At 45.5% G+C, this 14,724-nt stretch overlaps 1 protein-coding gene and 1 non-coding gene across 2 annotated transcripts in view; both read left to right on the forward strand.

Moving 5' to 3' along the window:
- The window catches only part of STAB1 (stabilin 1), a 217,488-nt gene that overhangs the window by 195,768 nt on the left and 6,996 nt on the right, over positions 1-14,724 (forward strand). Inside the window, exons 62-66 of the mRNA XM_090022768.1 lie at positions 303-468; positions 12,920-13,026; positions 13,355-13,474; positions 14,047-14,193; positions 14,338-14,463. Of these exons, the coding sequence (XP_089878894.1) occupies positions 303-468; positions 12,920-13,026; positions 13,355-13,474; positions 14,047-14,193; positions 14,338-14,463 (666 nt within the window). The remainder of the gene's footprint in view (positions 1-302; positions 469-12,919; positions 13,027-13,354; positions 13,475-14,046; positions 14,194-14,337; positions 14,464-14,724) is intronic.
- Positions 9,102-9,267, forward strand: LOC149855676 (U1 spliceosomal RNA). Its single transcript, XR_016438599.1, has one exon. It is a non-coding gene; the product is annotated as a U1 spliceosomal RNA (small nuclear RNA).

Raw genomic sequence — 14,724 nt, forward strand, 5'->3', positions numbered from 1 at the left:
CAGCTTTGGCATGGGGCACAAGTTGGGGGCTAGCTATTGCCACATGTTCTGCTGCTGCTGCTGCTTTTTTGTATCCTGTGCTGGATCTGGCCTGCAAGGAACCCTGTAGTCAGGATCTGGCCTGGGACACAAGGTAAGTTTGATACCCGTGACATAAGTAGAACTATATTCTGTAGGTTAGACAGGGGAGAGCAGTGTGTGGATTTAAATGTAGGAGTTTCTCAAGTCAATCTTTGTCCATATATATGTGTATAAAACCAGGGAAATCATGTGCCTTGGCAAACATGTTTTTCATTTTGCAGATGGGTTTCCACCTCTGCTTTGTGGGTTGGCTTGATAATGGGACAGCAGGGTATCCAACTGCATACCCAAACCCTAACTGTGGTTCCAATCATGTTGGGATTGTGAACTATGGTTTCCAAAGTGATTTGAATAAAGGTTGGGATGCTTTCTGCTACAGAGCTAAAGGTAAGAGAATACTTACTACTCTCTCCATTGGAATCTGAATTAAGAGATTTAAGGGGTGTGTTTACACAAGTTGGCATCTCAAAGTCACATGTTATTAAGAATTTATTTTCTTTTGATACATCTCTCTCTCATGAAAAAGTATGCTCTGTATTTGCAATAAGTTAGCATATTTACTTGAATACAAGACAAGGCTTTTCCCCTCAGTTGGCAAAGAGAAAAAAAGCCCCATATCCTACAGTTGCATATAAAGAAGTCTCAGTAAATACATTATCTATCATTAAACTGCTGCTAAAAGCGGCCTGTGCTCAGCAATAGAAACAAACTATTAAGTTGATTAAATGCAGCCAACACTGAGCATGACTATAAAACATATGGCCCACATTGGGTAAATATGCTGATGGGAACCTTTTTTTTTAGTGGCTTTTAAAAAGAAATTGGGCAATTGCACCCCCAAGAGGGAACAGGCACCAAGGCTGGAGGTACTGCAATACGAGGCTGGCACTCAGAGAGATGGGAGCAAAACTCCAACACCTCCCCTGGTGCCAAAAATGCTGTTTTGCGGGGTTTGGGTTTTTTTAAATTTATGTCAGGCCAAATTAGCCCTGAATTCTGTCAGCTGAACGGAGGTCATTCATTCAAGTCTGTATGATGCTACCATCAACAAGTATCCTACCTCCCAGACTCTTCAGCCTGGGGGTTCAGATACCCTAAATCCATGGCAGGCATCCAATGTGCAAGACCCAAGCCTGGAGTTCAGGAGCCACCTAGTCTTGCATGCCATAGCCAAAACAAGCAAGCTAGAGGAAGAGAATGAGAGTAATCCACCCTTCACCATAAATTGTGTAACCGAGGTTCTCCCATTGGGAGGCTATAGTAGACTGTTAGGAGTGCCTAACCCGCAGTGCAATACAGAGGTTTCCACCCTCAGGTACATCAGATCATTCAAGGCCAGGAAGAAGGGAATCCCCTCCCTGCTCCACCTCACCCCTCCCGCCCCTGCCAGATGCAGTAAAACCCTCTGGGCCAACACCATCCTCCTGGTATCTCACTTGCCAGGTAATGGGGACTTTTTGTTTTAATAAATTTTACTTAAAACACATTTATCACCCTACAGTTGCAGAGTTACATATATTAAGCTTCCTTGTTTCACTAAGACTTCATATCACAGAAACAACTAAATATCAAAAACATACACCTACATATATTAAACCCTTAAACAACATGCATCAACTTCCCATAAAAACAAACCTTTACAGAAATATTTTCCTTCATACAGAGCCCTATGAAAAACTATTACCTCAGTAACTACCTGAAACTCCACCCCTCCAACATCAGTCCTCTGTTGCTTTAGTGAAACAAGAGTGGCCTTCCTTTTTCCTCCACTTTTCCACCTCTTCCTTTCTTACCTCTTTTTGTCCCGATCAATGTAGTATTTCAGTTCATTCAGACCCACCTTTAGACACTCTCTTTCAGTGAAAGTCAACTACTTAAATATCCAGAGGTTTCTTGCATTCCATTAACTGGTTATAACTCATGCTAATAAAGTCCTCAATAACATTTCCTCTGGTGCTTTTGATATGAGTCCGTATCGTACCATTTCCCATTAACAAGTTTGTTTTGGTGAAACTCAGAAAGCGATGGACCCTTTCCCACACCCCTTTTGCATATGAACACTCCCAAGACACATCCCACTGTTTCTTCTTCCCTGCACCTCTCCCTTAGGTACCTCGATGAGCTCGTCAAGCCCCATCTGTGCTGCACTTCTCTCACCAACAAAAACTTCATTATGTTCTTTTAGTTTTTTACATGCCACCACTCTCCACACCTTCACTTGTCTGTCTATGAAGTTTCCCACCAACACCATCCTGTCTTTCTCCCTTCCTGCTTTCATTCATTTCTTATGATCCTTCAGGACCTCCAGCCCTACCTTCCATACTTTATACCTCTGCATGAATCCTTCCATCCCGACGTAATGAACTGGCAGTTGCTGTGCCGTGGATTCTTCAGAGAAGCCCACGTTTCCTCAAAATTACAGCTGCATGAAATAGGTGATATATGTTGCTTCCTCCTCTCCCTCTGTTACTGCTTTGCATACTATGCTTACATATCTTTCATAGACAAACAATCCCAGATCCAGCAACCCCCATCCCCCACATCTCTCTTGCTTTGTACAGTTCAGATCTAGCCAAACTTTCTCTGTTGGCATTCCAGAAAGCAAATATTTCCCTCCATTTTTGCTATATGCCACCATGTCAGTGAGAATACAATTCCTGTGTATAGAATAATCTGCAGTAGCACAGCCTTAAGCACTGCCACATTTCTGGCAAAGGTCAGTGTCCTTCCAGACCATAACCAAAGTATTTGCCATATCCTTGCCATCACCTTTTCCCATGCTGTATTACCTTTTCCTTTGGTGTCCATTGGGATCCCTAGCACTCTGGAGGTATGTCTACATGAGATACTTTACTCAATATTAGAGCAAATTACTGTGCAGTAAGCATCACCGTCTACACATGCAGATGCTTACTGCACATGAATTTGCTCTAATTGCAAGTAAATTTGCTACCTGTAAATACAAGTATCAAATTTTCTCGTGATTACTTACTGTGCCATATGGGGACAATGTCCCCATGCTCTGGCAGCAAGGAGTTCCCAGCCCCCCCTCCCCAGTTGCTGGGAACAGGCTAACAGTTGGAAGTCGCTTATCTCATCCCCGTATGGATTTTAAAAATCCTAGATACTCATTAATTTGGCCTTCATTGAACCCCCAAATCCATGTTTTTCTGTGATTAAAATTAAACAGCACTATAGATATATGTATATATAGGTATCAATTTAACACAATATTTTATTGATATATTTACAATTTTAAAGCAATTTGAAGCCTACCAGTGCCTCAATCATTAGAATAAAATGCATTCTAACTACCTGTATATATTGGCATTTGATTTTGTTTTTTTATATTATCATAGAAAATCAGAGCTCCCCCTGCCACCTTTGCTTACTAGGACATGTGTCCGGCTGTAGCTGTCCCCCTGCTGCTTTGTAGTGCTAAGTAATTCTGATGCCCTGCCCCTGCCCATGCCATTTCCCCTCACTCACAAGCCTCCCCAGCCCTGCCAGTGCCCCTCACTCCCAACCCATAGCTCTCTGGCCCTGGTGGTGCTTCTCACTCCTGACACACAGCCCTCCTGCCCCCTTTGTGCCCCTCACTCCCAACCTGTAGACCCCAGTCCCCCCTGTTGCCCCTCACTCCTGACCCACAACCCCCTCCCCCTGCCAGTGCCCCTTACTCCTGATCTGAAGCCCTCTGCCCCCCTCAGCCCTGCCACCCCACAGTCCCTCAGCCCCTGGGCTATGCTGGTGTCCCTCACTCCCAACCTATAGCCCCCTGGCCGTGCTGGTGACCCTCACTCCTGACCCATAGCCCCCTGGCCCTGCTGACGTCCCTTGCGCTCAACTTGCAGTCCCTCACCCTCCCTGGTGCCCCTCACTCGCTAGCCACAGCCCCCCAAACCCTGCTGGTGCTCCTCACTCCTGACCTGCAGCCCTCTGCCCTTCCCTCACTCAGACCTGCCAGAGAGACCTGCCCCAGCTGCCCCTGCCTTGCCCAGCCCCATGCAGACTACAGAATGGTGGTTTGCAGGGACAGGGATGGGGGTGGCCTGCACCATGGGGTGCATGCAGCGTGCCTCATGCAGAACCAGAGACAGTGTCTGGGTCACCACTCGCTGCCCCACACTGGGGCTGGAGCTGGGGCATAGTGGGCAGGACCAGTGCTGAACTCCACAGCAGCAGTGTAAAACAGAGGGCACCTCTGGCCCAGGTCATACTGCAGTCAGCAGGAGAAGGGTGAGGGGCTCCAGGCCCTGTCGCACCCAGGCTTGGACAGCTCCAACTTGTGTGGGTGTCAGCAGAGTGAGTTCGGCCCTGGCATCTGCTAGAGGGAGGAAAAAGGGACCACAGCTAGGCTGGGGCTGCCATCCTGCACCAGGTGGCCTGACCCCTTCTCCAGGCAGCATCTCCCAGCCACCCTTCTCCTGAGATTATGGGGCATGAGCCCCCAGCACCACCAACCCAACTGCACAGCTCCCTGCCACCCCCAGAGGGCCCCCCTGCCCCCCCACTGGAGGGGCAGGTGCCGCCAGGCAGGCCCTGCTGGCAACAGCATGGAGCTGGGCTTGGCAACAGCACTCAGTGCTCTCTTAGACCCGCCCTGGCCCACCGCAGCCCTGGCACCCAGACACCTTCCCCCAGCACCAGCAGGAACCTGCCCCGTATCACAACCATTCCGTCCACACACTGCTGCCACTCCCCCAGCCCCCCCCACACACATGCCCCACACCCCCTCCCCCACAGTCCCTTGGATGGTCTCCAGCCCTGGCCCTCCACTCCCCTCCCCCCATAGACTTGCATGCATTCAGCTTGTAGGGCTGCTCCCTGCACCCTTTCTGGCTGTATGCTCGCCATGTGTGCATGTGCATGCCAACACACATGGCACTCCCTGCCTCCAGTCACCCTTGCCCTGCTCCCCCCAGCCCCAAGCAGTTCTTTGCATGTTAGAAGGCTACCAGCCTGCATGGGGGAACTTGCTGTTTCCCATGGTTTTCTCCTTTAGAGAGGAAAATACCTGCTTTTCTCTTTCATAGATTTAATAGAGTTTAGGGTTGGAAGGGACCTATTATATCATCGAGTCTGACCCCTTGCCCTGGGCAGGAAAGACTGCTGGGTTCAGATGATCCCAGCCAGGTGTTTGTCCAATCTCCTCTTAAATACCTCCAAGGAAGGGGACAGTACCACCTCCCTTGGAAGCATAGTCCATATTTTGGCAACCCTCACAGTAAAGAATTTTTTCCTGATATCCAATCTAAATTTGCTTTCCTTTAGTTTGTAGCCATTGTTTCTAGTTACCCCAATGGGCACCCTGGTAAACATTGTTTCCCCTATTTCCTGCTGCCCTCCCCCACCAATGAATTTGTAGACGGCCACAAAATCACCTCTCAGCCTTCTCTTGTGGAAGCCGAAGAGATTCAGGTCCCTCAATCAGTCCTCATATGGTTTTTCCTGTAGACCTTTAACCAGATGGGTGACCCTCTTCTTAACCCTTTTCAAGTTATTCACATCCCACTTGAAGTGTGGCACCCAAAACTGGACGCAGTACTCTACCTGCGGCCTAAACAGTGCCACATAGAGGGGAAGTATCACCTCCCTGGACCTGTTTGTGATGCACCTACTTATGTGAGAAAGAGTACAGTTAGCTTTAATTATTACTTCACATTGGCAACTCATGTTCATCTTGGAGTCGACTACGACTCCGAGATCCCTTTTTGCAGTTGTGCTACTTAGAATGGCTATAGGAGTATTGATGATTCTTCCTCCCTAGGTGCAACACATGGCACTTATCTTTGTTAAACTGCATCCTATTCTGTTCCGCCCACTTCCCCAGCCTGTCCAAATCTGCCTGGATTCGCTCCCTGCCCTCTAATTTGTTTACCTCCCCGCATAGTTTGGTGCCATCTCCAAACTTGGACATAGTGCTTTCTGGTGAGAGAGCAATTGGTCATTTTGTATAGATCACATAGCTGTCATGGCCGGTTGCCATCTGGATTTTGACCAGGGAGACTCAGAAGTGACCCTGCTCCTGAAGACGCCCACAGTCCTATCTAGGGGTGGTGGACTCTAAGGTTGTCCTAACTCTTGGGCAGGAAACAGTGTCGCTCCTTACACACCTACACCCAGCTTTTCAAAGTGTTTGGTGGATACCCCCAGGTAGATTCCTCACATCACCAGATATTCAAAAGAATTCAAATCCCATTTTTACATTAGACAGAATAGCCATAGTCTCTGTGGTGGTCACTGTCCAGAATCAGAGCTGCTTGGTGCCAGTGTTTTTTAGAAGCATGGTGCTAGCTGCAGGTGCTGGTCACTGGAGTATCCTGTGTTTAATGAATCTTGTTTTAGATGATCAGTGCTTAGGGTTGGATGGAATATATTACAAAATGGGACGGGAGGATGCACAGCCTTTGCTGCAGGTAGGGAATGCTTGTGTTTTGTGCAGCAACTGTCCAAATTAGTGGGAGGGTTTTATATAGGTCTTCAGAGATAGACCTGTGCATACATTTCTCCTTCCCTCCTAGGCTTCTGGCAGCCGTGTTCAGCCCTTACTTTGCCCATCATGTGTTCATGCAACTGAAATAAAATCATTTTAAAGTTTTAGGCAAACAATATGCACCCCCCCAAAAACAACTTACTAGAGGATTATGGTTTGGCAGTGGTTGAAGGGAAAGGTCCACACAAGCCAGGCATATTCAGTAGAGGCCAACAGGTAGGTTGATCAAGTTTACAGCAGCAATCTCAAGGTCTTGCTACATAAACTTTAGCAGAGTTCATGCATTATTCCATTGTAGTGGCTGCTTTCTGGTTGGCAATACCCTAGTGCAAATGGGTTGCTTTGCAGATCAAATCCCTCTGTGCTCTGGCCCCATGAGGGAAGAGGTGCTTTGGGAAAGACTGTGAATTTGTGCTTTCCTGCTACTGGTGTGCATGTGCTTCCCAGTCCTTAACAGGCACCACTGACTAGAAATGAGAAAAATCTGCATTTTTATGCAGTAAAGAGAAAACCCAGATTCCTGGCTATAACTGTGTTTGTTTTCCTCTCTTGGATGTGGGACAGTGTATCTCTGATCACTCTGATTGCTTTGGAGATCCTTCTACCTGGTCATGTGCATACTTGGTCTTTGTGTATTATCTTCTGGAGGGTTTTTCTCATCCTCATAGCCAGCACGTTAACCATTAATTTATAGACCATGTTTAGTAGTGTAATCAGTCTCCAGTTCTTCAGGAGTTCTTTCTCCCCTTTCTTGAAGAGTAAGATCATAACACCTCCTGTAAAATCTTTCCCTGACTCTCTTGTTTCTGCTATTTCCTCAAAACGTCCACTGTATTCTTCTCTATCCATGCTCAAAACTTTTCATAAAATCCCATAAGCTATCTGTTTTCTCCTGGTGATCTCCCTCTTTTAGAGGTTTTTAAACACTCCTCCAATTCCTTTAAGCTTCTATTTTCTTCCATCTCCTTTGTTTCATTCTCCTCTACTATCTCTTCAATCTCTTCCAAGAAATCTTTCACTGTCTTCCTGTCTATTTCTTTCTGGTATAGCTCTTTGTAAAATCTTCAGCATATCACCATGGCTTGAAATGCTGTTGACTCCAGAATCACTCTTCATGTTCTCCCACCCAAGGTGCTTGTGCTAAGAACATTTTCACTCTTGTCTTTCTTTTAAAACAGGTTTCTAACTCTTGCCTTCCTTCTTCTAGCTCTTCTCATGCCTGTCTTAATTCTACAGCTTCCTTTAGCAGCAACTGCTCTCTCTCTCTCTCTCTCTCTCTCTCTCTGTGTGTGTATGTGTGTGTGTGTGTATATATATACACACACACACATACACACACACACACACACACACGTGTGTATATAAAATCTCATCGTACTTCTGCCAAAACTGTCCTGTGGCCACTATGGCTCATCCGACAGTCCAAAATATATCATTGCCATTCCAGCATAAACATTCCTGTCACAATATCTGCACTGTGCACCTGCGCTCCCATGTATCCATGTACTCATGTGACCATCACCATCATCCTTACCCATCACATAGACATGCAACTTTTCCCTATACCCTAAGCTTGCCCACTCCCCATTGCCCTCTCCCCTACCCCTATCTCTCTCTATTTCTTTCCCCGCTCTTTTAGTCATCACTGTTACCACTGTCATCACTTTCTTCTCTCATATCACTGCCACTGCCATTGTTACCATCATCATTATTGTCATTGCTTTCTTCAGGGGTCCCAGCCCTGAACAATCTGTACCAGCCCATCCTCTTCCAGATGATCCCTGCCATCTTCCACTGCTTTCTTTCATCTCATTCAGTCTCATTTTGATACAACAAGGCTAGATCCATCTGAATAAGATGTATGATAGTGCCCATTAAGTGTAGTGCCCCTCACCATTGACTCTTTTTCAAGTCATGCTGAGTCACTACATCACATACACATACAGCCACTACTTCACTTCTTCTTCAATCCCACAGCTGGGTTTGTGCCTTTCTTTCCCAGTTCCAATTATTCCTATTTTTCACGAGCCTTAAATGCCTAGCAAACATTATGAAATGGCCCCCTGAACAGTTCACGCAGAATCCCTCTGTTGCCTGTTCTCTTACCCTGGTACATATGATTAGCATGGGTTGCCCTCCTTGAGGTGAAGCTGGATCAGGTTGCTCTGCACATCTTCTGCATATAAATTTTTGGAGCATCCCAGAGTTTGTGATGAGAACACCCAGTTGTAGTCTTGAGTGGGGGCTAATTAATACATGGATCCTTTGGGGGAGGAGGTATCTGGAGCCCACACACATACTGAGCAGTACTGAGCTGTGCGATCACCATGGCTTGAAATCCTGTTGAGTCTGATGAGGCCCAGCCCAGTGAACTATGCAGTAAATCATAAGGCTTTGGCTTTGGACTAATAACATGAAGAAGGTGCCAAAGTGCTGTTTAAAAGTGTGTTTATGGAGTACTGTGCTAAAACTCGCAACAGTTTCAAAGAAGATAACATGCATCAATTCTTGGTGAACTAAATGTATGGGTACCTGGCAGGGGAGACACCATGATCACAAAGGTGGTTTTTGCAGGGTGAGGCTCATGCCTTGCACTCTGAGCAGGCTAACTGCTGTGAGTTTCCCCAAATGCAGGAAACAAAACTGCACAATTTTGTGGCAATGAAGGACTGCTTTCTCGCTTTCCCCCTGGCTTGCATCTTGACCTTTTGGCTAGGAACAAGTGAAGCTAAGGGGCCTGAGGCTTGCATGTAGGATTTGGGGAGTATCTGAAGCCCCAGACCAATGGGTCTGTATGGCAGGATACTTGCCCAGTTGTAGAACCACACAGACTTGAATGATTAATTTAAAACTTATCAAAGCATCCACAGCAGAAGACAGGCAGGTGATCCAGGCTGACCTAGACAGGCTCAGCAAATGGGTGGACAAGAACCTGATGATGTTTAACACCGAAAAATGCAAGGTTCTCCACCTTGGGGAGAAAAACCTACAGCTTCCTTATAGGCTCAGCAGTGCTACACTGGCTAGCACTATGGAAGAAAGAGACTTGGGGGTCATCATTGATCACAAGATGAACATGAGCCTGCAATGCGATGCTGCGGCTAGTAAAGCGACCAAAACGCTGGCTTGCATCCCTAGATGCTTCTCGAGCAAATCCCGGGACGTCATCTCCCCTTGTACTCGGCCTTGGTGAAGCTGCAGCTGGAGTACTGCATCCAGTTTTGGGCTCCACAATTCAAAAAGGACGTGGAGAAGCTTGAGAGAGTCCAGAGGAGAGCCACGTGCATGATCAGAGGTCAGGAAAGCAGACCTTACAACAACAGGCTGAGAGTCATGGGGCTCTTTAGCTTGGAAAAGTGCAGGCTCGGGGTGATCTGATGGCCACCTATAAGTTTATCAGGGGTGACCACCAGGATCTGGGGGAACGTTTGTTCACCAGAGTGCCCCAAGGGATGATGAGGTCGAATGGTCACAAACTCCTGCAAGACTGTTTCAGGCTGGACATAAGGAAGAATTTCTTTACTGTCCGAGCCCCCAAGGTCTGGAGCAGCCTCCCATCATAAGTGGTTCAAGCACCTACATTGAACACCTTCAAGAGTAAAGTGGATGCTTATCTTGCTGGGATCCTATGACCCCAGCTGACTTCCTGCCCTTTGGGCAGGGGGCTGGACTCGATGATCTCCCGAGGTCCCTTCCAGCCCTGATGTCTGTGAAATCGATGAAAGAATCCATTAGCAATAGTCTAATGGAAGGCAACATTCTGATAGATAGCCAACATGGCTTTGTTGCAGGCAGCTCATGCCTGACCAACCTCATTTCCTTCTATGATCAGGTAACATGCCGCCTGGATAAGGGAGATGAGGTTGATATCATTTCCTTGGTTTTCAAGAAAAGCTTCTGGCTTGGTCTCCCACAATGTGCTCATGATAAAATTGGGGAGCTGCAGCCTCAATAACCCAATGGTCTGGTGGCTAGGAAACTGGCTCCGAGGCAAGACCCAGAGTAATAATAGGTGGAACTGAGTCAACATGGCACTTGGTGACCAGTGGCCCCCCTCAGGGTTCAGTACTCAGACCGGTACTTTTTAACAGATTCATTAATGATTTGGATTTGGGTATTAAAAGTGGACTGGCAAAGTTTGCAGATGATGCCGAACTATGGAGGACTGAGGTCACACTGGAGGATAGGCTGGTGATACAGGCTGCCCTGGACAGGCTCGCAAGGTGGGCAAATCAAAACCTGATGTTCAACACTGAAAAGTATAAGGTGTTCCACCTGGGGAGAAATAAGCCACAACATACTTAAAGGCTTAGTAATGCTACACTTACTAGCACCACAACTGAAAGAGACTGAGGGTCCTGATAGACCACAGTATGAACATGAGCCACCAATGCAATATCATAGCCAGCAAAGCAGACAAAACAGTGGTACGCATCTACAATGCATCTGAAACAAGACTAAAGATGTCGTCCTCCCGCTTTACTTGGCCTTGGTGAGGCTGCAGCTGGAGTACTGTGTCCAGTTCTGGGCACCACACTTCAGGAAAGATGTGGAGAAGCTTGAGAGAGTCCAAAGAAGCATTACGTATATGGTTAGAGGTACAGAGAGCAGGCCATATGATGAGAGGCTGAGATATGGGTCTGTTCAGCCTGAAGAAGAGAAGACTCAGAAGGGACTTCGTGGCAGCTTATAAGTATATAAGGGGTGCATATTAGGGCCTGGGAGAACATCTTTTCACCAGGGCTCCCCAGAGGAAGACTAGGACTAACAGTCATAAACTGCTAGAAGACCACTTTGGGAAATGTGGGGTTTGCCCAAGTGAATTTGGAACTGATTTGGCCTTTAAAATGAAGTGTGTGTGTGTGTGTGTGTGTGTGTGTGTGTGTGTGTGTAAAATGTATGCAAATTACTACAGCCATGTCTAATTTCAAGGTTATTGTTTTCAAATTTGCTCCTCACTTCCATGTGCTTAGGGAGAGCAGGGTCTGCCAGTGAGGGGAGGGGGAAAGGGCTTCCAGAGGAAAAAGTTGGGTGGAAGCAGAGAACAAAGGGGCTACCTGACCTCCCAGATTCATTTTTGATGCGGTTGCAGTGGAAGAGGGACAAATTCAAGGCGAACCTCCAATAATTAGATTCTATGCCTGGAAAATTATAATAAATTTATAAATTTTCCACATATAGAATCTAATTATTGGGGGTTCATCAAGTAAACATGGTATTTATAAATTATATACTTTATTTGGAAATGTAGTATGTATCAATTAAACATAAATTTAAACACTGAAAACACAGTAGATTTCAAAGTGCTCCACAATATGAACACATTAGATCCTCTGTACCTGGAGATTGTCCTGGTAGATGACATGCTCTGGTGGTTGTTATTACAGATGAAAAACTAAGGGTACAATTGTTGGAACAGTTTACTGAGAATCATTACAATATATCAGCTGCTTTGTACTAACTACCCATGGGCACACCCTAACCCCACAGTGGGTGCAACTACAGATGATGCTACATTGCTGTAGCAATCCCCTTTGGCAGTGTAGCATCAGTAGGCACAAACCATGATGCTCCAGCTTGTTACTGCAGCAACATGCTCCCTTTGTATGGTGCATTGCTATGGTGACATAGCAGCTAAAAATAACTGTGTGCTGCTAGCATAATGCATGACGGGCTTTTACTGTGCTATCATTTACTACTTTCAGAAAGAAGTACTAAATGATGGCGCAGTAACAACGGCACTGTAGGGGTACATGTACGCATGCCCAGTAAGTGGAAAGTAATCCATTACTGCTTAACCCTCAGGGAGAGAGGAATGATTTACCACAGGTTATATTCCATTTACCGTGGGGCAAAGGTAAGCTCCTGGGTGGTTACTGTGGAGCAACTGATGTGTGGTTAAGCCCCGTTACCTTTATGACCCACAGTAAATTGATCAGATGTCTATACCCTGAAGCACCAAGGCATAAGTGATGCACCCAAAGTTACTGAGCCTGTCAAAGTCACCTATTTCTTGATGATGAGTCCAGTGCTCTGTCCCAGCAGTTCCCAACCTGTGGTACGGGTACCACCAGTGGTACGCAGACCACCTGTCAGTAGTACACATTAGCAGATTTATTATAATTACTTTACATGACAAAAAAATTGCTGGTGGTACTTACGGTTGTATTGTTTTAAATTGGTGGTGCACAATCTGTCAGTTTGGGAACCGCTGCTATATCTATTAGACCATGAATGCCTCCCATATGTATAGAAATTGTCTTAAATAGTTAAATGTTTGCTTTGTTTTATGAAGAGCTCATCCCCAGATTCCGTCAATGTAACATCTCTCTTGCTTTGCAGATGTGAAGTGTAGCTGTCAAGATGGGTTCATTGGGGATGGTTACTTCTGCAGTGGAAATCTTTTGACTGTATTGGCAGAACGTGAAAACTTTTCAACCTTCTACTCTGTAAGCAATGCTGCCATTTTCCCTCTGAAGCAGAAGCTGGGTAGGGCTGAGGCATGCTTCTCTGCAAGCTGTTGGCAAGGCAAAAAACAATAATGATAGCTGAATAGGAGGCCCCACATCCTGAAGTTTTGAAGACAAAAACCTTGAACTAAAAGGAGAGGATGTGAAAACTCTTAAGCTCCATACTGAGCATTAGACTCCAATTATAAATGTGAGGAAATGTTTCTACTGTTGTAACAAAGGCTGAGGAGAATCTTTCTGACATGTTAATTATTTTTGACAAACCTATAGCTTTCAGCTGGCAGTCAGGGTCTGTCCTCTTTTTCAGATGTTACTGGATTTTGCCAATATCACTCAAGATGGGCTTGACTTTCTCAACTTTCTTTCCAATGACACCACATATAAAACGCTCTTCATACCCTTGAATTCTGGATTTGGAGACAATATGGTAAGAAATTTTGAATACTGACTAAGCAGAATTGTTTGTTTTAATGCAGTCTCTAAGTGACCAGATCATGAACCGGGACCCTGCTGCACTAGATACTAGACTGACACTGAATCTAAAGTAGTTGGTGCATCATTCTGATGCATAAAGGAGCTGACATCATTTGTTCAGAGCATTAGAACAAAATGCCTTCTTTAGTACACAGAAACATAGAGCAAGTCGGCAGTTCTTGAATTACAAGGGCATATAAAGCCAGAATTATAAACCTAGCATGTACATCCAATGTGTAGGGATCTTCTCTACACTGGACACCAACTCTTTTTCACTGATGCTGGGACAGTGTCCTACTAAAATGTTCTGCTTAATAAAAGAGCACTCCTGTGGCCTGTAAATGCCTGTCCCTGTTGCATCAGCTCATTCAGCATAGTCTTGAAGTAAGAAGTCAGAATTACAGTTGAGTGAACTTGATCAAATAAAATACGATCCGGCTTGAGCTCTTTCCTCAAGTCTATGGCAGAACCACATCCGATTCTGATTTTACTTTGCCATCATGAAACTTTTTTTTGTTTTGCCAGACATTAACATGGGAAGAGCTGAAGCTGCATGTCTCTGTGAGCAATATCTTTCTCTTGAGCTTCAATCTCACAGACAGTACAGTTATACCTTCCTGCTCAGGATACAGCCTTTCCATTGCAGAATCTGAGAATAGAACACAGCTCACTGTAAGTACCATAAACCTTTGGGCAGATTTTTATTACCTTTTGCCAAATCTATGTAATTGATATTTTTTCTTGTCCAGAAGGTCCTTCTACTAAAAGAAATTACATTTTACTCCTCAGTCTTAATGATTGCTTTTCTTGCACTAGGGTTCCAGCGTGGCTACTAATACTTTGATAGTAGAGTGGGACATTCTGGCCTACAATGGAATAATTCATGCCATCGAGAGACCTCTCCAGATAACTCATCCTACTCTTCCTGTGCATGTGGATCAGGCAAGTTGCTTGCTAATTCTGTTGAGTAAAAATGACAATTTAAGAATGCGTGGCTGTTTCAGTTCCCATAGTAAGAGAGTAGAACCTGCTCCATTTTAATGCAGGACCCCTGCTTTACTATGGCAGGTAATGGCCTGTGATTGTGTTACAGGGTTTATTATATAGTTTTAGTACTAAGTTGGACAACGATTTGTATGAGACAATTTGGATAGAAATTATCCTGCCTCAAGCAGGAGCTAGGGCTAGATCAAGAGTGTTAAA

This window comes from Crocodylus siamensis, chromosome 11, assembly GCF_052110815.1.
Source record: "Crocodylus siamensis isolate JL-2025a chromosome 11, ASM5211081v1, whole genome shotgun sequence".
In the NCBI taxonomy this organism is placed as follows: Eukaryota; Metazoa; Chordata; order Crocodylia; family Crocodylidae; genus Crocodylus; species Crocodylus siamensis.